General features: G+C 35.4%; 1 protein-coding gene across 1 annotated transcript; it reads right to left on the reverse strand.

Annotated features, from left to right (window-relative positions):
• Positions 1-18,842: 18,842 nt before the first annotated feature.
• On the reverse strand, positions 18,843-19,737 carry LOC111889569 (probable calcium-binding protein CML36). The gene has a single exon (XM_023885715.3). The coding sequence runs from the start codon at positions 19,584-19,586 to the stop codon at positions 18,918-18,920; it is 669 nt and encodes a 222-aa protein (XP_023741483.1). The 5' UTR covers positions 19,587-19,737; the 3' UTR covers positions 18,843-18,917.
• Between the last annotated feature and the right edge of the window lie 312 nt (positions 19,738-20,049).

Consider the following 20,049-nt stretch of genomic DNA (forward strand, 5'->3'; position numbering starts at 1 on the left):
GGGTTTCCCCATAGAATTCGTCCACTCCTTAATATAAGGCAATCCATAGCCCAATTGCAATTATCTTATAATTACAATTCCAGTCTCTTAAGTTTAATTAATCTCTTTTAGTCACAAACTTAATTCTTATTAATTCTTGACTAATATTAATTAAACAATATGATTTCTCCTTTAATATATTATTCCCATAATATATTAATAAATCATATTTAATCCTTTCTCTCCATAATTCATCCTATCAAGTTGCTTTGGTGAAGGCAACCCAAAAGGACCATACACCATCGGATCAAGTACATACCAAAATAGTTATGGACTTAGACACTAATCCAACACAAAGGTTGGTGATTCATAGATGTCATATTATGTAACTTTTAGGGTAGTTTTTATTAGCATTTATCATCATATTTTGCACATTTGCATGTCATTAGTTTAAATAATGTTCAACTCATGTCTTTCGTCATAATACTTGTACTGCTCATGTTTTTATGTCGTTTTCAGATATTCTGAGTGGAGTGGTACTTTGGCAGCAGCTTTGGATGCATATTTGGAGCTTAAAGGAGCTAAAACACCCAAGGAAGCTAGAAGATAGGTTGGATTCACTAAAACTAAAGAGTTCGCATCCGAACAACAAAAAAGAAGACAAATGTGATCGCATTTTCTCATATCTTTGATCGTATAAACATACTTCATTAAACAGGCTTTCTAGGGATTTTTTCCAAAAACGCGATCACATTTTTTGCTTTCTTGCTTCGGAAGTTGTCGACTCGTATATAAAGACTCCCTATGGGATCAAACGACGAAAACATTTTCCGAAGGCGATTTTCTGCACTTTTTATCACTTTTTGAAGATCTAAAGATTGTGGATCATCTCAATCAGTTATATTAGTAAGATTAATCATTTAGTTTCTCTTTTCATTAGTTTTAATTTGATTTTAGCCATGTCTGGCTAAAACCCTAGTTTTCAGTTCTGCAAAAGACTAGTACTTTTTGTGTGATGAGTTAACAGATTTGGTTTTCATTGTGTGCTTCTATCTAGTTGTTTAGTTTTGAGCTTAATGAATGTTTGATTTTAATTCTTGTTAGTATGATCACATAGCTAGGGTTTAATCATTTCAGTTAATCAGTTGTTGAAATCCGTAATTGTTTTGACAATATGGTTACAAGTGACAAGTGATAAATCGGTTCTATGTTTGGATTTGAATTTATTATAAACTGGAATTTCATACATTTACACTTCCGAGCTTGTGAGAAGTATTGGGTATTATTGGGAATTATACACAGATCTTAATGGAACTTTTTTGAATTTAATTAAGAGTTTGTTTAATTAGATCAGTAAAAAATTATGTTAGTTGAAGAGCTTCTTTTGAATATTTTAACTAGGTAAAAGAAATTATACTAGTGTCTATTAGTTTTTCTCAGTACCATCTTAGATAGAATGCATTTTGAATAATCAGATATGGGCTAATTGCATGATTAGGAAAGTCGCAGCAGAGTTGAATTCGTTTTTATTACTGATTTCATTTAATTTATTTCACTGTAATTTTAGTCTTTAGTTAATAATCAAAACCGCCTTTTATATTTTTATGTTTAATGACTAGTATGTGCCTTACGCAAAGAGGTATTGACAATTAGGTTGTGTTCCTCAGGATTCGACCATGCTTCCATGTGCTATCCTTTTATTGCATTCTGAAACATCCCAAAAATCACAATAAATTTTAACTTTTCAAAAACAACCCAAAACCATAAATGTTTACAAAACCATTGTTTTAAAAGTGTATTTTAATAATCAGAGTATCCCAAAATCAAAATAACATAAAAACTGAAGGATGTGCACGATCACACCTTCTCCTTGCCACAGTCATCTGAAGTACCTGAAACAATAAATTGAAATTATAAGCCAAAGCTTAGTGAGTTCCCCCAAAGTACCAACACACACAAACATATAACAACACATATTGGGTCCACAGCTAACAGACTGGATTACTCTTAAGCCCACAGTATGAGTATGACTTGCCCTTCAGGCCCACAGCTCATATTTGACTTTCTCGTGAGCCCACAACATAAGTCTGGCTTACCTTTCAGGCCTACAACTTATGGCTGGTTTGCTCCAGGGTTTGTCGGTTACCACACAAAGTAGTACTACCTCAACCAAACCATACTATGTCGATAAAATATAACATATATCCAACAAACAGATAACCATATAACCAGTCATCAGACAAACAGGCAAATCTACAAATCACTACCGCATACTACATCATATTTACCAGGACACAGATCTAAGAGATCACTATAACATATCAACATCTGCTATACCAGAATAGATAATCTAGTGGGCTGACATTAGTGTCTTCGACCCACGAGCACAGTGAGAAAAACTCACATCGATGCGAACAAGTAGCTGAATAAATTTTTGCTCCGAATACCAGCTCTACTCATCACCTATTAATGAAATCATGGCCTAACTTAACTTAGTATCAAAATACGCAAAATACCCTTAGGTCAACGTCACAATAAAAACAAATTGTAAGGATCTTTCGAATTAAAAAAATAAGTTAGAGACCGAACCTGCAAATTACCCCAAACCACAGCTCTTAGACAAATCATCACTTCATCTATATTATTTTGTTTACAATTTATTAGACTAAACTTATATTCATAAAACTAAATACTATAAGCATTGAATTATGTATTTACTTTTAACTCATTTGGAATTTTTATTTAGATTCTATTATCGATTTTAAATATATATATATATATATATTTATATATATATATATATATATATATATATATATATATATATATATATATATATATATATATATATTATCATTGCTTAGTTTTTATTATTAACCATTGATTATCTTTCTTATTAAATATTTATAATACACTATTCTACTTTTAAAAAATAAAGAAAAAAAAAACTTATTTCAACATTTTACTTTCAAACTTTTACTTCAGTATTATTTTTTTAGTCTTATTATTTCTTCGTGTTTTTGTGACTTTTTATATGTACGTTAAATAAACAACAATATCGTTCTTTTTTTTAAAGTGTAAATTTTCAATACAAACAAATTAATATTATAAAAATCATATTTCATATATTTTCATTATTTCGTGTTTTTGTGACTTTTTATATGTACGTTAAATGAAAAACAATATCGTTCTTTTTTTAAAGTGTAAATTTTCAATACAAACAAGTTAATATTATAAAAATCATATTTCATATATTTTCATTATTGTACTTCATAATTTTTCATATTTCTATTTCTCATCATATACTCATATTTTAGTATTGTATTATTATTATTTTTTTATATTTTATCAATATAGTTTGATTTTCTAGGTTGTCAACATGTTTTGACTTTGTAGAGTTATACACAAACTATAAGTTATTTACACTTAAGAAATCCGTATTTATAATTCTTAAATTTATGTCAACCATTTATATAGATGGCCAGTGGCAACCTGAGGGAAAAACCGCTTTCTTACCGGAAGAAAGAGGGAGCCGCCCGTCCCGGGAAACGATTTACGCTGATATTTCAAAATATATTGTAAAATTCAAATAAAATTGATATTTTCCCGAATTTATAGATTATCATTTATCAGCACATATAAAGGATGTAAACTCATATTTCTTTAAAGTTATATACTAGCTGAAGGCCAGAATTCAAAACTTTAAATGTATAATCTAACTTTAGATACGTAAACATACAGCAAAAAAAATAGAGATATGTCTAACGCATTACGTAAAAGGGTTAATGATATTTTTCACAAGTCTCATGAAAACTTTACAATATTTTCTTTTTTTTCAAAATTTTAAATCAAATTATACATTTTTTTCAACTAGTCATTCTAAATTAAATGATCTACCTAATTTATGCTTTGAATATTCGTTTGCATTAATTTCGTGATTACAATATTAGATACCTAATAATATGTCCCAGAATTTTCTTATTCTCATATGTTAAGATTCTTTTATGTAGAGATAGAAAAATGTTAAACTATTAAGTGTTAGTTATATTATTTTACCAATTTATACCATATAGTATATTTTTAATCACTAAGTTGTATATTCGTGCAATATAATTAGACAATAATTCGAATAGATTCGAGAATATTCATTGTATGCAATATATTTAGACATTAATTTGAATAGATTATAGGATATTTATTATATTAGGTAGGTTTTCCTCCTTAGGGGTTTTCTCCTGGGAGGTGGTGGGTTCAAGCCTTGCTCGGATCAAAATAGTGAAAAATAAGGGGACGAAAAGGGAGGCGATTCCAGACGCTCCGCTTTCCGGACCCAAATCTAACGTTCTCGTGTACGCCAACATATATTAACTCGGCCGGTTCAAAAAAAAATATTAGTTGTTAAGTTGTTTCCCATATACATTTAACACAATCTAACATTATTTAATGCAAGCAAAGCAACTTCCAACAAAGATCTGACAAAAACAACTAAGGGTGTGGACGTGTTAGTAAATTTGGGAGTGTGCCATATACAGCTAAAAATGTCATTTAACCATTTCTTATATTAGAAAGTCTAAAATATTCTTTCAAAATTTGACGGACACAAATTTGTAGAGAAGTATAGAACAACACAAATTTGAAGAGTTACCGAATATGTACAAGAAGAAGGAAGATAGAATACGTAGAAGAAAACAAAGCTTCTTTATTAACAACACAACATGTATTTATAAGAAGATTACATACATACATCCATACATATATGTTAGGGTTTAAACACTACGACGGTTAATGTTGTAAATCAAACCAATAGATACCCAAGAAAACCGACAAATAATTGTGAGCATGTCCAATGAATATACTCTTATTAGCTCGTGCACCCAATTTGGTTTGCTTAGGATCGGGGGTCCAATAATAAGTAATACACCCCCACACTTTCAAATAGTCTAGGTTAGGCTTTCTATCTTTCCACAACTTATAAGGGCTTGTAGGAATCGCACGACTCGTGATCCTATTATGAACATAGCAAGCATTCAATAGTGCTTCCCCCCATAGATTGTTTGGTTGACCTGATTGGTTCAACATACAATTGACCATCTCACAAAGGATTCAATTGGAGTCATCACAAAATATGATGAAATACCTTTTTCCTCCTCGAGTAAGTATTCCATTTAATTCACATATATCAAAATGAATCAACTCAAGTAATGATGTATTTCTCTTAACCGATGGAAATGGTTTCTTAGTAAACTTTGATCTCACACAGGCTTCACATTTTTCAAACTCTTTTGAGTCATATTTGAACACTCCTTTAGTTTGCATTTTTTCAATGTTTTTAACATTAGCGTGTGCTAAACGTTTATGCCATAAAGAAATTAAACAAACAAAATAACAAGAAAAGTTCACTACATTCACATTAGCAACCAATCCACCAATTACATCATTACTAGCAACACAAGACATACTTGCAACACTCGCACTAGTATTATTACTCTCAACACTTGGCCCACTTGAAATACCTTCACCACTAAGGCACAGACAATACATCCCAGAACAACTGTTCGCCTTCCCAACATATCTTCTGCCTTTAGTGATCGTAAAAGTCCTTGTGTGCTGCATACGCTAAAAATATTCGAACAGCCTCGAGTCTCACGACAGGGGCAAATGTTTCTTCATAACCAATCCCTTCTTGTTGCGAATATCCTTTTACATCTAGCCCAGCCTTATTTCGAATAATATTTCCTTCTTTATCATTTTTATTTTTAAAAATCCATTTTAATCCTATCATTGACACATCTTTTGGTTTTGGAACTAGACGCCAAACTTTATTTCTTTCAAATTCAGCCAACTCAAATTGCATAGAAACAAATCCAATCAGGATCTTCCATAGCAGTCTTGACTGATTTTGGTTCAATTTCTGAAATAAACACATTAAACATGCAAAAAAATTTGTGTACATTGAGTACCTCATTTTTAGCACAAAGTTGAGCTCTAATCAGAACTCCATCTTGATGATTACCCAGAATTTGTTCTTTTGGATGACTTCACGTCCACTTATCCATTAAAGGAAATGCAGGATCAAAGTCCAAAGGTGCATCTTCAAATATTTCTTCAGTTTCAGATGCTTCACCTCCATTTGACAAATTATCATTAATGTCAAGAAATTCACCATTTTGAACATTCGAAGCATTTGTATTATATTCATCTTGCTTCCCCTCATCAATTGGATTATTATCAGGATGCTACCCCTCGTCATCAACATTTATTCTTTCTCTCACCCCCACGAAAGTATGCTCCCCCTCAACTGGAGTAGACGAATTCAAGTGCTCCCCCTTCACTTCAACATTCGATGCAACAGGCAGACTTTCGTTTGATCTTGAAGAATTTGTTGATGAAAGTGAATCATTGTTATCCTGAGTTAGAGTAGAATCATCAGAATGTTTCAATGTGTCAGGCACTTGATTGTCATCAACATTAACTTTTGCATCAATAGCCCGATCGGGAACACCAAAAATAAAATCATATTCAAAATCTAACGAATTTAAACTTCAAGATTCATTATTTGATTTATTCATTATTGGTTGTTGTTCAAATCTCTTTTCAACTTGTTTAACATGATAATCATCAAAAGTAAGATTAAATGTTTCTTCGATTTTCCTGGTTCGTTTGTTTAACACCATGTAAGCAACCAAATTATGAGAATATCCCAAGAATATCCCTTCATCATCTTTTGACTAAAATTTCGAAAGATTATCCTTCAGATTCATTATGAAGCACCTGGATCCAAAAACATGGAAATATTTAACATTTGGTTTCTGGTTGTTGATAATTTCATAAGGAGTGACGTTAAAACGATGATGAATAAAAGATCGATTTTGAGTAAAACATGCAGTGGAAACTGCTTCGGTCCATACATATTGAGGAAGATTCGCATATGTGAGCATTGTTCTTGCTGCTTCACAAAGTGAACGATTTCTCCTTTCTACAACACCATTCTGTTGAGGAGTGTAAGGTGAAGAGAAATTATGCAAAATTCCTTTGTCGCTTAATAACGAATCAAGAACATTGTTTTTAAATTTTGAGCCATTGTCACTCTATATCTTACGAACCTTTTTCTTCACACTTAGTTCAATATGATTGATGAAGTCGATCATTGCTTGAGCAGTTTTAGATTTCAGTCTTAGAAAATATACCCAAGTAAACCTTGAAAAGTCATCAACAATGACCAGTATACAGCTCTTCTTGTTGAGAGTCTCAACAGTCGAGGGTCCACAAAGATCAATGTGAAGAAATTCCAAAGGTTCAACAATCTTTGAATCAATGACAATCGGATGACCTTGTATGTGTTGCTTTCCTTGTCCGCAGATGCACACAAGGTATCATTATTAAATTTTAACACAGGTAAACCGCGAACAAGATCATTTACCACCAATTTATTCAGATTTCAAAAACTCAAATGAGAAAGTCTTCAATGTCAGAGCCAGCTAACATCAGATGAAGCTTCCGAAAGTAATCACGCCGAGGGAATCCCAACAATTGGTTTGATATCGAGAGTAAACATATCTCCTTTTCTTTTTTATTTAAGCAAAACTTCATTTATGTCTATGTTCGAAATTACACTTCCTTCTTCATTAAACACAACTTGATTGTCAGTGCCCATAACAAGTTGCGAAACACTTATCAAGTTATGTTGAAGACCTTCGACATAAGCTACCCTATTCACTGTGAATTTCCCATTTGTTACTTTTCCATATCCTTTGACTTGAAATTTCTGATTGTTGCCAAATTTCACTACTCCAACATTCTCCAAATTTCGATAATCACGAAGATTTTCCTTTCTTCCAGTCATGTGATGAGAGCAACCACTATCAATGTACCATTTGTCATCATATCGCTCGTCACTCAAAACTAGCAATCAGCGAAAGAATTTAGGTCCCCAAGGCTGTTTAGGTCCATGGTGATTAGATTGGAAAACATTGTGGAACGAAGATCCTATGACCCAATTACGAACTTTAGATTTGAGACTATCAATTAGGTCAATTTCATTAGTTAAAGGCACAGAAATGTAATCATTCACATGTTTAGAATTTTCACTAACTTTTGCCTTTTGCTTCTCATTTCGTTTCTTATTAACCTTTGCTTTCAGAATAGCTCTCCATTGCTTGAATGAAGGATTCAAATTCTTGGATGAAGCACTTCCATTTGAAGATTCATTCAAATAATTTTCATAAGCATCCTTGATTTGTTCTTGAGAAAACTTCCCTGATTGAAATGATTTCCCTTTCCTTCAAGCCAATGGTTAATGTTTTGCACATCTGGCTTTCCTTTGACATACGAAACTTTGGAAACTTGCTTTGTAGGAGGATTGGGAAAATTTGGTAGTTTCGGTGTAAAAGTCGCATTTCTTGTATAATGGAATTTATCAAACTTTTGAGTTGAAAACACCAGTTTCGTTTGAGAAGAAAAACAATTTTGAAAATATTTTGGATTATTTAAAAATCGGTTTTGTCTTCAAAAATAATTTTGTGAAAACCTTGTTTGATGATTTGAATTGAAATTCTTTTGATTTGAAGTTTGAACATTGGTTTGAGAATTTGATTTTAACCCATGAGGTTTGGATTTTGAAAGATCATTTTGTGGTTGAGTTTGAGACAAATCTTTTTGAGTTAGAGCAGAATTTTTCTTATTTACAACTTTCTTTTGAGAAGAAGTCTAAATCAAATTAGATTTTTTCTGTTCAGATGATTTATTTAGCAAAACAGTCGGATTCTTTCGAGACTCAATGGCTTGCCAAAAAACTTTTTTCTTGCTTGTCTCTTTGAAATACCACTTTCTTTTGTAATCTTTTCAATTTGTTCGTTAAACTCTTGAGAATTAATTTTGACATGTAAACAATGTCAACTTGTTTTGAAACATCTTTTGAATTTTCAGATTTTTCAACCCAAATTCGTTGTGGTTTTTGTCGTTAAAAGGTGTAAGAGCTCTTTGTTAGATTGTTTTCGACGGTACTTTGGTTTGAGAAAAATCCTGCTTTTGATTCCTTCTTGTTATCCTCTTCAATCATTTTATTAAACTCAGGTTTAATATTATCACAATTTCCTGTTGTGACAAAAACCTGATTCAGAAAGATAACATCATCTGTGCATTTGAAATTTGGATACACAATTGTATTTGTTTCAAGGTAATGAGAACCTTTTTCCTTCATAATTTTTCGAATTTCTCAGTTTTGTCAAAAACCTGATCAACTACAACCCTTGGAATTGTTGTTTCTTTCGGAACATCATCATTGTCATCATCACGGTTTGTTTGACTATCTTCGACGGTCACATGGTCAAGATCATGAACTTTCGAAGTTGAGGGTAGAGTAGTGTCAATTTTAACCATAGAATCATTACATTTTTCTTTGCCTTTAGCCATTGATGTGACATTAATGACAGACAACTGAGAGCAATCAATAACTTCCTCTTCAATTTCACTAATATCTTCAAAATCATCTTCGATATCAGCAAAATTAGTTTGAGAGTTAGATTTTGAATTCTCAGTTCTTTTCAAAATCGTTATTTGTTCATTTTTTGTTAAGGTTTCATTTACAATATCAACTAATTCATTAGCGTCCAGACATTCATCAATTATCACCATACCATATGCATATCTATTATCTGGAACCCTATCGGATTCAACAATTGTCTTTTCACACACATAGGAAATAGAGTCAATTTTCTCCCTTTCGAATGCTAAAAAGGGCAAAAGTTTCCTATGTTGTTCTTTGCTAATATTCGATGAATGATGTAATGTTGTCAGTTTAGCTAGGGGTGGGAAATCGGGCCATCGTGTCATGTTTTTGTCTAACACGACACGACACGACAAGGTTTTATGTAACAGGACACGGCACGACACCCATCATGTCATACTTGGTCGCTCTCCTGCGAATACTCTCCTATATCAGCGTACTCATCTGACAAAGGTCACTCCTTAGGCTCTTCCTAAGTTCTCACACTTCTCTGCCATCAGCTGTTGAAGAACTCCTTATGATGTCAACCATCTACCTCTTAAATATCGTCATATTCACTTAGTAGCTGACTCCCATCATCAAGAGTTCCACAAAGCACGAAGCAAGCAACATTCAGGCATCAAATAATCTCTACCAACACGTAAAACCACTCTAGGTTACCACTCCACTTGTTCTACTCACACTCAAAAGGTATCACCGAACTCGATCAACTCTACTCCTCACGAGTATCTAATTACTCTCTCAGTAGGTTCCTCTGATGCTCTTCTAGGTATCTCCCCTAGATTACTCCTCTACTCAAGTTCTCTCTAAAAGATCTATGCTGGATACTCTTACTCCGCAAATACACAAAGCACATCACAGATAGCAAAATTCCTAGGCTAAGGCATCACAAATCAGGCAACTCTAGCCCTATAATATGAAATACCTAGCCTATCTTTTAGCATGCATCACTAATATCTCAATAATAACTCATAACACAAATAAGCAAGGGTATTTTGGGAAATCACCGTTCGGGCTCTAGTTGATTGTACACACTGCTCCTTCTTGTTTTTCTCTTAGAAACTCTTGCTTGTTTTAGAAAAATCATTTCTTTTTGAAAATTTTTCTCAAATCCTCATTTTGAGTTCAGATAACCCGGAGGTGCATCCGAATCCCTCAAACCAAGGCTCTGATACCAACTTCTAACACCGTAAATTTTCAAACAAAAATTTCATTTAAAAATCACATAATTCTCATAACATGTTTCACAAAAATCCCATTTGACTCATTTACAAAACACAACTCTATAAGTATTTATTAATAATCCAGGATCCTCAATTCATAACCCCTTCTCTAGTGTGTACAATCGAGCCGGTGCCTTCCCGCGATTCTGAAAAAAACCTGAAACACATAACACATAACACGGTAAGCACGAAGCTTAGTGAGTTCCCCAAAATACAATGCACGTATAATTGGCCACTCGAGGCTATAGCTCTATAAGACCCTCTGGTCAATGTGTCTCAGTGGAACCCTCCAGTCCCACAACTCTGATGGACCCTCTGGTCCTAACTCTGTGGACCCTCCGGTCCTAACTCTGTAAACTCTGGGTAATACAAAACATAAATCACAAAGAAATAATGCAGGATATCACGATACACAAATAAGCACATAAAACATCTCTATCACACAAAATACCACTCATGGTAGAGTATAGTGAAAAGACTCATCTCGGATGATGAACAGCCCCTATAAACGTTGCTGCTACGTACCGGCCTCTAACTCTGTGCCAAACCCACAATTATCCCAATTAGGAACTAAGTCCCAACTCTCACCCACTAGGTCTAAAGGTAGTCCACTAACAAGCCCATTAATGACCTAAAACCCATTGGGCCCACCAAGGCCCAATAATAAGTGGGCTCTCCCAAGGCCTAACTCTCTCACATCTAATGGCAAGCCCAACTCAAGGGCCTAAAGCACGTATATATAATCCTCTGGTCCAAGACTCTATTACAACAAGTCCAAACTCCAGGCCCAATACTCAAGGCCTAAAATGAGACTTAACCCAAAAGTCCACAGTGAGGTTACGCGGGGCGTACCTCTCTTGGTACGCTCAGCATACTCACGAATCCATATTGGCCATCGGGGACACTGGGGTAGTACGCGGGGCGTACAGGAATTACGCTCAGCGTACTCCCCAGATTCACTCTTTCTACTCATTTGGTCTTAAGTAGTTAAGACATTACCTCAAACCCCAGATCTGGACTCCCTAATGGCAGTTACTCCATAAAGTCAGTGACTTTAAGCCTATTCACGGCTGGAAAGTTCACAAACACCCAAAACACTCACTTCCTTATCTCAAAAGCCTCCTATCTCATGCATGGCTTGATTCCAACATCCAATATTGGATTTTTATGACATAACACCACTAAATATACTCAAAGGGACATATATTAGGCTCTGGAGTTCAACATCTCATAAAGCTTCAAGCTTTGGGACCAAAAACCATAAAATGGACCCAAAACAAAAACTAGCACAACAATAAGCAAGTTCAAAACTTGATACCTCTAGAAGATGCACCAACAAGAGAAGAACATGGATCCAAAAGATAGGTGCTCAAGCTATTCTCTTTCAAAGCTCCTTCTTCTTCAAAAGCCAGACATAACAAGTGATCACCCCACTAGATCCACATGAGAAAGCCACCAAGATTCAAACTTTATGCTTTCTGGAGCTAGATCAACATGATTAGGGCTTGGATCCACAAGCTTTAAGCCAAGCAATGCTTCCTCAAGGAACTCCTTCTTTCACAATATGCACCAAAAACTACACTAAATCACCAAAATGCTCAAGAATCACTCAAATTTAGGCTTAGGGTCAATTTCTAAGGTTTAGAGGGATGGAGGGTGAAGATATTAGGGTTAGGTGATGTGATAAGGACCTTAAATAGGGTCCAAGAACCTAAAATAGGGTTCAGGTATGATCAGCGTACGCCCAACGTACTTCGAAGAACATTTGTGACCACCCCTGGTCAGTACGCCCAACGTACTCCAAAGTTCGCCCATCGTACTTCCTTTTTCACTAGTACGCCCAGCATACTCGGCTAAGCATGAAACCACAAAACTTCTGAAGGCCATAACTTCTTCATTATAAATTCGTTTCCGACGATCCTTATATCCACAAAAAGGTAACGAGAAGCCCTACACTTCCATCAACTTTATTCCTCCTTAATCCCACTCGAACTCATATCCAAAATTCATGAAAAGCCCAAACCAACGCCTTTAGCAATACATTTGGGCTCTAAAGCACAAACAGAACTCTTTTATCACACCACCTACCTTACCCACATCCCAAAAGGTCCTAAAATTTTCTCTTTCAAAACCTCAAAACCTTCCCATACTCGGATTAAGGCCCGCAGGCCTTAAATCACAAACTATCCAGAACAGGATGTTACACTAGGAAAGGTGATGACTACATCAGGATGCAGGCTGATTTTCCCTATATGAACTGTAACACACATAATCAGAAAGACCAAGAAAGGAAAGAAAACCCTAAGTCAAGGGGGTTAACTCGTCGAGTCCAAGGAGGAACTCGACGAGTCGGAGCGTGATCCGTGTCGCGGCTTAAGTGACCGACTCGGCAAGTCGGGGAGACTAACTCGGCGAGTCTGGTCTGGGTTGGGAAAACCCTAGTTCCGGGACTTGTATCCTATTTAAGCATCTCATAACTCTTCTATCAGCCTTATTTGTAGCCCCCATTGTCCAGAAGTTATCCCACGAAACCCTAGTGCTCTCTTTGAGTGTGTGAACCAATATTGAAGGATTTTGAGAGTTCTTGAAGCCTAGAAGGAAAAGAAGGAGTTGAGGGTTCAAGAGGAAGGTTGTGGATCCAGAAGATTTATCTCTTTTGCTGCTCATTTTGGTAACCAAGTTTCCTCCTTGCCTTGTTATTTGTTAGATCTCTTCATGTCCCTCTTTATGAGATTTTGGACCAAGTATGCTGCATTTCGGGATTTGGACGTCCTCAAGATGGATCCTTTCAGCTCTAGGTGTGTCTTGGCCTAGAGACCCATAAAGTATTAGGTTTTGGTGTGTTGGTAAAGCAACTTTGCCCCAAGCTCTAGCCCTAGAGTGTTTTGAGCCCATATCTCTTTGGTTCCATGTAAAGTTTGCAACTTTACGTGAGGAATAGGCTTGGGAAGAGTGGATCTACAGTTTGGAGCCCCAGCATGGCTCGAAAAGCCGTTGTATAGAGTAAGAACTGAAGCGACTCGGCGAGTCCTTCGAGTGGACTCGGCGAGTAGTATGAAGATGGGGATGAACAACTCGACGAGTCTGTTGAAGATTGCCTTGGACTCGGCGAGTCAAGTCGCGAAACCCCAAACCCTTCGAGTTAAGACTCGGATCGGTGATTCGAGTGGGGACTCTATGAGTTGGACAGGTCAGGACTCGGAAATCGGTAGACTCGGCGAGTCAGGGGCTGACTCGGAGAGTCGAGTTACGAATGAAAGGATTCTGAGCGTATAAACTCGGCGAGTCAGCAGGCAGACTCGGCGAGTAGGGTTGACCTGGAAGGTTGACTTTGACCAGGACTTTAACTTTGACTAGATTTGACTTAGTTCGACTTCTGGAGTTCAATTTGAAACTAAGTGTTATATTGATATTAGTAGCTTGAGGAGCTAGTGGGGCAACGGTTTAGAGAGTTGTCGGACAGCAGCTAGGGGTTTATCAGCAAAGTTCAGCAGTGCGATGTGAGTCTCCTCACTGTTTGTATGGGTCTAAGGCACCAATGCCGGCCCATTTAGTTTATGTATGATAAGGAGACCCAGGGGTTAGCCTTAGGCAATATGTATGAAAGACCAGAAGGTGGCTCCTGGCGCACTATATGCTATTAAACATGAAAGACCAGGAGGTGGCTCCTAGCACATTATATGTTGATTAGCCTAATAGAGTAGTATGTATAGTTAGTTGTCTTCGTGATACTTGCATGAAAGATCAGGGGTGGCCCTTGGCACTTGTCTGTAAGACCCAGGGAGTGGCCTCAGGCTTGACCAGGAAGACCATGTGCGGCCCGTGGCATGACCACAAGACTATGTTTGGCACATAGCACCTTGGCAAGACTATGTTTGGCACATAGAACCTTGCTTGATTATGGATATGATGATTATGTACGGCTCTTGGCTATGTATGGCATGTATGGATCAGTTGGTTTGCATGGTATGTGGTATTTGGGAAACTCACTAAGCTTCGTGCTTACGTCTTTCAGTTTTGGTTTCAGGTATTTTGTTTTCAAGAAAAGGATTCGGCTCGATCGCAGCGCATCACACTATGTTTTCCGCACATGAGATCTTTGGATTACACTCTGATATGGTTTTATGATAATATGTTTGGTTACCGACACTTTGGTTTCTCACGAGATATTATAATGAATGTTTTTATATTGATGGTTTTATGTAATAACTTATTTAAAAATGAAATTTTTTTGGCCTTGAATTTTGGGATGTTACATGAACCCCGAAGAAGTGTTCCTGATTGCAAGGGTTTACTAGATCAAGGCTGAAAAACACCCAAAGATGAAGATTGCTTGTGAGAAAGCTTGTTAGTTTCGCAAGGCATTGGTCTGTGACTTTGGAAAAATAGATGTGGATATACATCCTGTTCTTGCCAAGAAGTTCAACTTTCCAGAGCTTGAGTCTACACCAAGCTTCACTGAAGGCTACCAAGAAATGTCTCTCGGTGCAACAAACTTCCCAGAGTTAGGAGTTGTGTTTAAGAAATCCAACAGTGATCTCAAATACTTCATTCCTGTTACCGCAATGCATAAATTGACCCGGAAGCAACTGGAAGTGACTATGGCTTCGGTTCAAAGATCCAAGAACACAATAGATGAAGTTAAGTTTAAGATAACAAGAAGAATTCACTGGCTAGGTGAAGTGAGGAAATTCTGGTGGATCCTTATCAAATTCCTGAAGCTCGACAAGTGAAGAAGAAAGTTGAAGAGGTCACTTTGGGGGAAAATGTTGATATACATAAAGTGACCCTCTTAAAGTTAACGATCTGCAGTCTTATTCTCTTTTTACCACAATTGGATTTGCTACAACAACGATGTGTGCCTACCACAGTTTGAAGTTGAAGTAGTTATTCTAAAAACCGAAGTGAACCACAACTACTACTACCACGGTGAACACCTCTTTGTTACGTCAACTGACTTAGCGTGTTAGCTTTACTTTGTCCAGTGAACCTTGCATGGTCACCTAAGTCAGTAGTTCTTTATTGTTTATTCTAGATGTAACTTTATGAGACTCTATAAATAGAGTCTTCGTCTTCATGTAAAATTACCACTTCTTAACGATCTTTTTGAACTTTCACTCTGAAATACAAAGATCATTCTCTCATATCTTTATCTTATCTAATTTTGAGATCCTCTTCACCTTAAACTGATCACACATACTAACTTGTGCTTAAATGCAAACCTTGTTATGAATCAGTTTGGTGTATACTTGATATAACTTGTTGTCATTTACATTTCATTTACATTTCTGCACTTTATATTTCTGCAACTAACTATCTAACAACTCTAACTTATTATTGTTGAGCTTACGTGATCCTTTGAGATTAACTTATTCCGCAACTATTATCTTGTACTAATGTTTGTTCAAGTGTTTCTCAAAAGTTTTTCTCTCAACCCCATTATCGTCAAATCTTTTGAACTGTGGTATAAATGTTTATCCTCTTTATCCCCTTTTATCATATTGATGAGGAGACTCTTGATCATGCTTTCTTTGATTGTAGAGTAGTGAAAGCTTTACGTAGTTGGCTTGTGGAGTGAGTTGTGATTCTTAAGATACCTCCTAGTTCGTATGTGAATCTATTGGAGATGTTGGATTCTAAAGTTAGCGATAACAAAATTCAAAAGCTTAAGTTGGTGATTACTTACTTCACTTTATGTGTCATTTGGAAAGCATGCAATGATATTGTTTACAAAAATGTTCGGCGAGCCACGATGATTTTGGTGGATGACATTTGCCTTAACACATTTAATTAGATTAAAAACATATCGAAGTTATGATGTCTTAATTGGTCGCTTTGGTGGATGTCTCCTTTTTACAAATATTCTCTTATACTTGGCTTGACTTTTTGTATTTGACTTAAGCTCCTTTGCTAGAGCCTTTTTATATCTTGTGTTAATATCACTGCTAGTCGTTTAAAAAAAACTATTTGCAGCTACATAGTTTATTAGATAGAATTGTAATTCTTTTATATTAGATCACATTTTTCGAATATGTGACACATGTTCTTCTAGGAAGTATGTTGGTCATATATACCATATTCAACACTAAATTTAAGTTATTCATCTTCTATTTTTCATTCTCTAATATCTTCACTATCAAACTACCCATCCTCTTGAATTGCTTCAACTTCATCATTTATTCTTTCATGGAGTAATTGGGTCATATATACCATATTCAACACCTACTTCAAGTGATTCGTCGTCAATTTCCTTTTCTATAATTCCTTCACTATCAAAATATAAATTCTCTTGTATTGCTTCAACTTCATTGTTTTTTTTTTGTAAGAACCTAGTAAAGACATAACTCATGGCGTAACTCACAAAGAAATAAACCATTTGGTACATTCTATTGCAGTTTATCTTGTTCAAATTTATTACTATCATCCAATTCATTATCAACCACAAAGGTTGGGTCATTTTCATCACTTTTCTTCACTCAAGTGGCTTTCTTTAAAGTATGAGTCGTAATATAATTGTCACTGTAACGAAGCATGGTTAGAGCGGTTACTTTCGGTACATTAAATATGAGGTGAGAAATAAAGAAATTTAACACAACTAGTGAAAGGTCAACACAATTATACACTTCACCCATGACCAAAAGAGTGTTGCATAATCAATCGTACGACATTATGGGACGAAATTCCACTTGCTTTTTCTTCAATAATGAGTTTTATCGTTTATAGTGAGCTCCCTTCGAAGACGGACCACCATTTGGTGAAGATACATAGACGTCTTTCCTTGATTTGCAAGCGACGCTATGTTACTCCATTTTGACTACCTATAATTGAAGTACCCATGATTTGTACTTAGGTCTCCTGTGGCGAGAAGCTTATAAAGTCTTACCAAAAGAGCTACCAAGTGATGGCTGCAGGGGGGTCAAATTTCATGTGTGCTTTGATGAATCCTACTAAATTATTGTCTTCAATGAGGTGTTTGTTACCCCTATTTGGTGTGATGTTCAACGATGTAATGATTGATCGTTGTATGAAAAGATTATATGAGAGAAGCAGAAATGACTAAAGGGTTACCGAAAAGCAATGATGTAACTTGGTCGACATTGAACAAAATTAAAAGGAAAATCTCCGATAAAGTCTTGGTATTTTGGGTATTTTACGGTTTCATCCCAACATTTATTTTTTGAACAGAAAAGTCCTGATTATCTAATTTTATACGATAATCTTTCATTTTCTGGTGAATAAAAATAAAGATTATTATGTAAAATATAAAATAATCGTGAATTTTCTATTTAAAGAATAAAAATTGAGATTAAACCATAAAGTAACCCAGCATATTGGGATTTTATAAGAGATCTCCCCATTAAAAATATATAAATATAAAGTTAAATAAAATAATTAAAAATAAAATGTATTTGTATCTATTACCTAAAATTATACTCAATTATAAAATTTCTTGAAACTTAACAACCATAAAGCTAAAGAATATGGAACACATACACACACGACACCACTACTGCAGTTTAGAGTGCATGAGAAAATGGTGAGAGGAGGCTACCATGTCCCTTCTCTTTTTGTATGATTGGTCAATTTTTTTTATTTATTTTTTTAATTTTTTTTATATTTATTAAATTATATACGTATTAAAAAATTATAAAAATATATATTAATATTTATAGTTTTAATTCTCTATGAAACGAATATAATATTTGTATAAAATATTTTTAAAAAATATATAAAAAATAAAAGTAATGAAAAATAGTGAAAGATATCTACAGTGAAAAATAAATAAATAAAAATCATGACACTCAAAAAAAAAAAAAAAAGACGAAAGATAAAAAGATAAGTAATAAATTATAAAATCTGTCCACCTACTCTCCTACTTTCATGTATTCGTGAGTCCAGGAAAAAAAAATGTTTCAAACATAAAGTAAACCAACCAAACAATAATTTCAAATATATAATTATAGCATATTAAGATACAATAAATATTTATTTAGCTTTCTAATATGTCAGTCGATTAATTCGTGCCGTCCATTGACTTAGATAATCTGTTTTCATGGCCACACGATGAGGACAACACCACACCATATTCTCCGGAAAAAATGTATATTAAAAAAAAAGGAAAAAAAAAAAGTAAATTCAAGAATTTGATTTTCGATTTAATATTAGAATCTTTCAGAAGATCTAGCAGTTACAGTATGTTTTTCTGTCTTCTATCTTTGTTGCTCCATCATACGCGTGAAATCCTCGAAGCAGACGAATCCATCTCCATTCTTGTCCACGCTACTTATCATACGCCTGCAATCCTCTAATGTGCACTGTCCGTCGCCGATCGACTTAAACACCGCAAACAACTCATCCGCCGTGATCATCCCGTCGTGATCCGTGTCAAAAAACTCAAAAGCACCTCTCAACTCGTCGTCACACGACGGTGGTCCGAACGCAGAGCTTATAACGCCGAACTCCTCAAGACTAATGCTTCCGTCGCCGTCTCTGTCGATTTCGTTAAGCATGAGGCTAACTTCCTCCGGTGTAACAGGCTCAGCACCTCCGATCCGGCTCAACAGAGCCTCCAACTCCGCTCTTGTTATTCTTCCGTCGCCGTCGGTGTCCATGATCCGGAACGCCTGTACAAGCTCAAACTGTATATCGGCTGAGATCTCCGACCACTCGTCGGATGATACTTCATGTGAGTGGGTCGGTAAGACGCTGGTTGGTGTCGCAAGGCCGTTTGATTTTGACTTGTGGTGGTGGCTGGGCTCCGGGGAGCCTGATGTAGTGGTAATGGAGGAACTGAAAGACGATGACTCCGATCTGGATACTGTGCTGCGTTTTTTGGATCTGAAGATGTTCTTGGGGTTGATTCTTCCGGAGAGTTTCATGATTGGAAAGAGGGAGAGGATGCAGAGGGGATTTGATGATAATGGGGATTCTTGATGGAAGGAGGGAGGAAGATGGTGGTTGTTATATGGAGGAATGAGAGGAGAGCCATAGTGACCTTCGAGGAAGCTTCGTTGGAGCCGTAGTAGGACTATTTATTGGTATTGGGTACCAAATTTTGATTTCGTGTGTGCGGCTGTTTGCTTTCTTAAGCAACGGCCGTTTTGCTTTTGTTGTTTTCCAAATTATTTTATAATTAGATAAAAGTTAATAATTTTAATTCTAACAATCTTATCCATAAAAGTTTATTTTCTTGATTTGAATTTATATTAAACTTGTTTTGCCTGTTTGAAAAAGGATAATGATTTAGGAGGGTAATAACGTTTTCTGTTTATCTATATTAGATCCCTAAAGTATTTTTTTTTATATATATATTACATCATTAAGGTTGTTATAACCGTTTAG

The sequence above is a fragment of the Lactuca sativa genome, chromosome 5, assembly GCF_002870075.4.
Source record: "Lactuca sativa cultivar Salinas chromosome 5, Lsat_Salinas_v11, whole genome shotgun sequence".
In the NCBI taxonomy this organism is placed as follows: Eukaryota; Viridiplantae; Streptophyta; class Magnoliopsida; order Asterales; family Asteraceae; genus Lactuca; species Lactuca sativa.

Bases quoted from the DNA above. Each gene is read 5' to 3' on its own strand.
- LOC111889569 (XM_023885715.3), bottom strand. From the start codon at position 19,586: ATGAAACTCTCCGGAAGAATCAACCCCAAGAACATCTTCAGATCCAAA.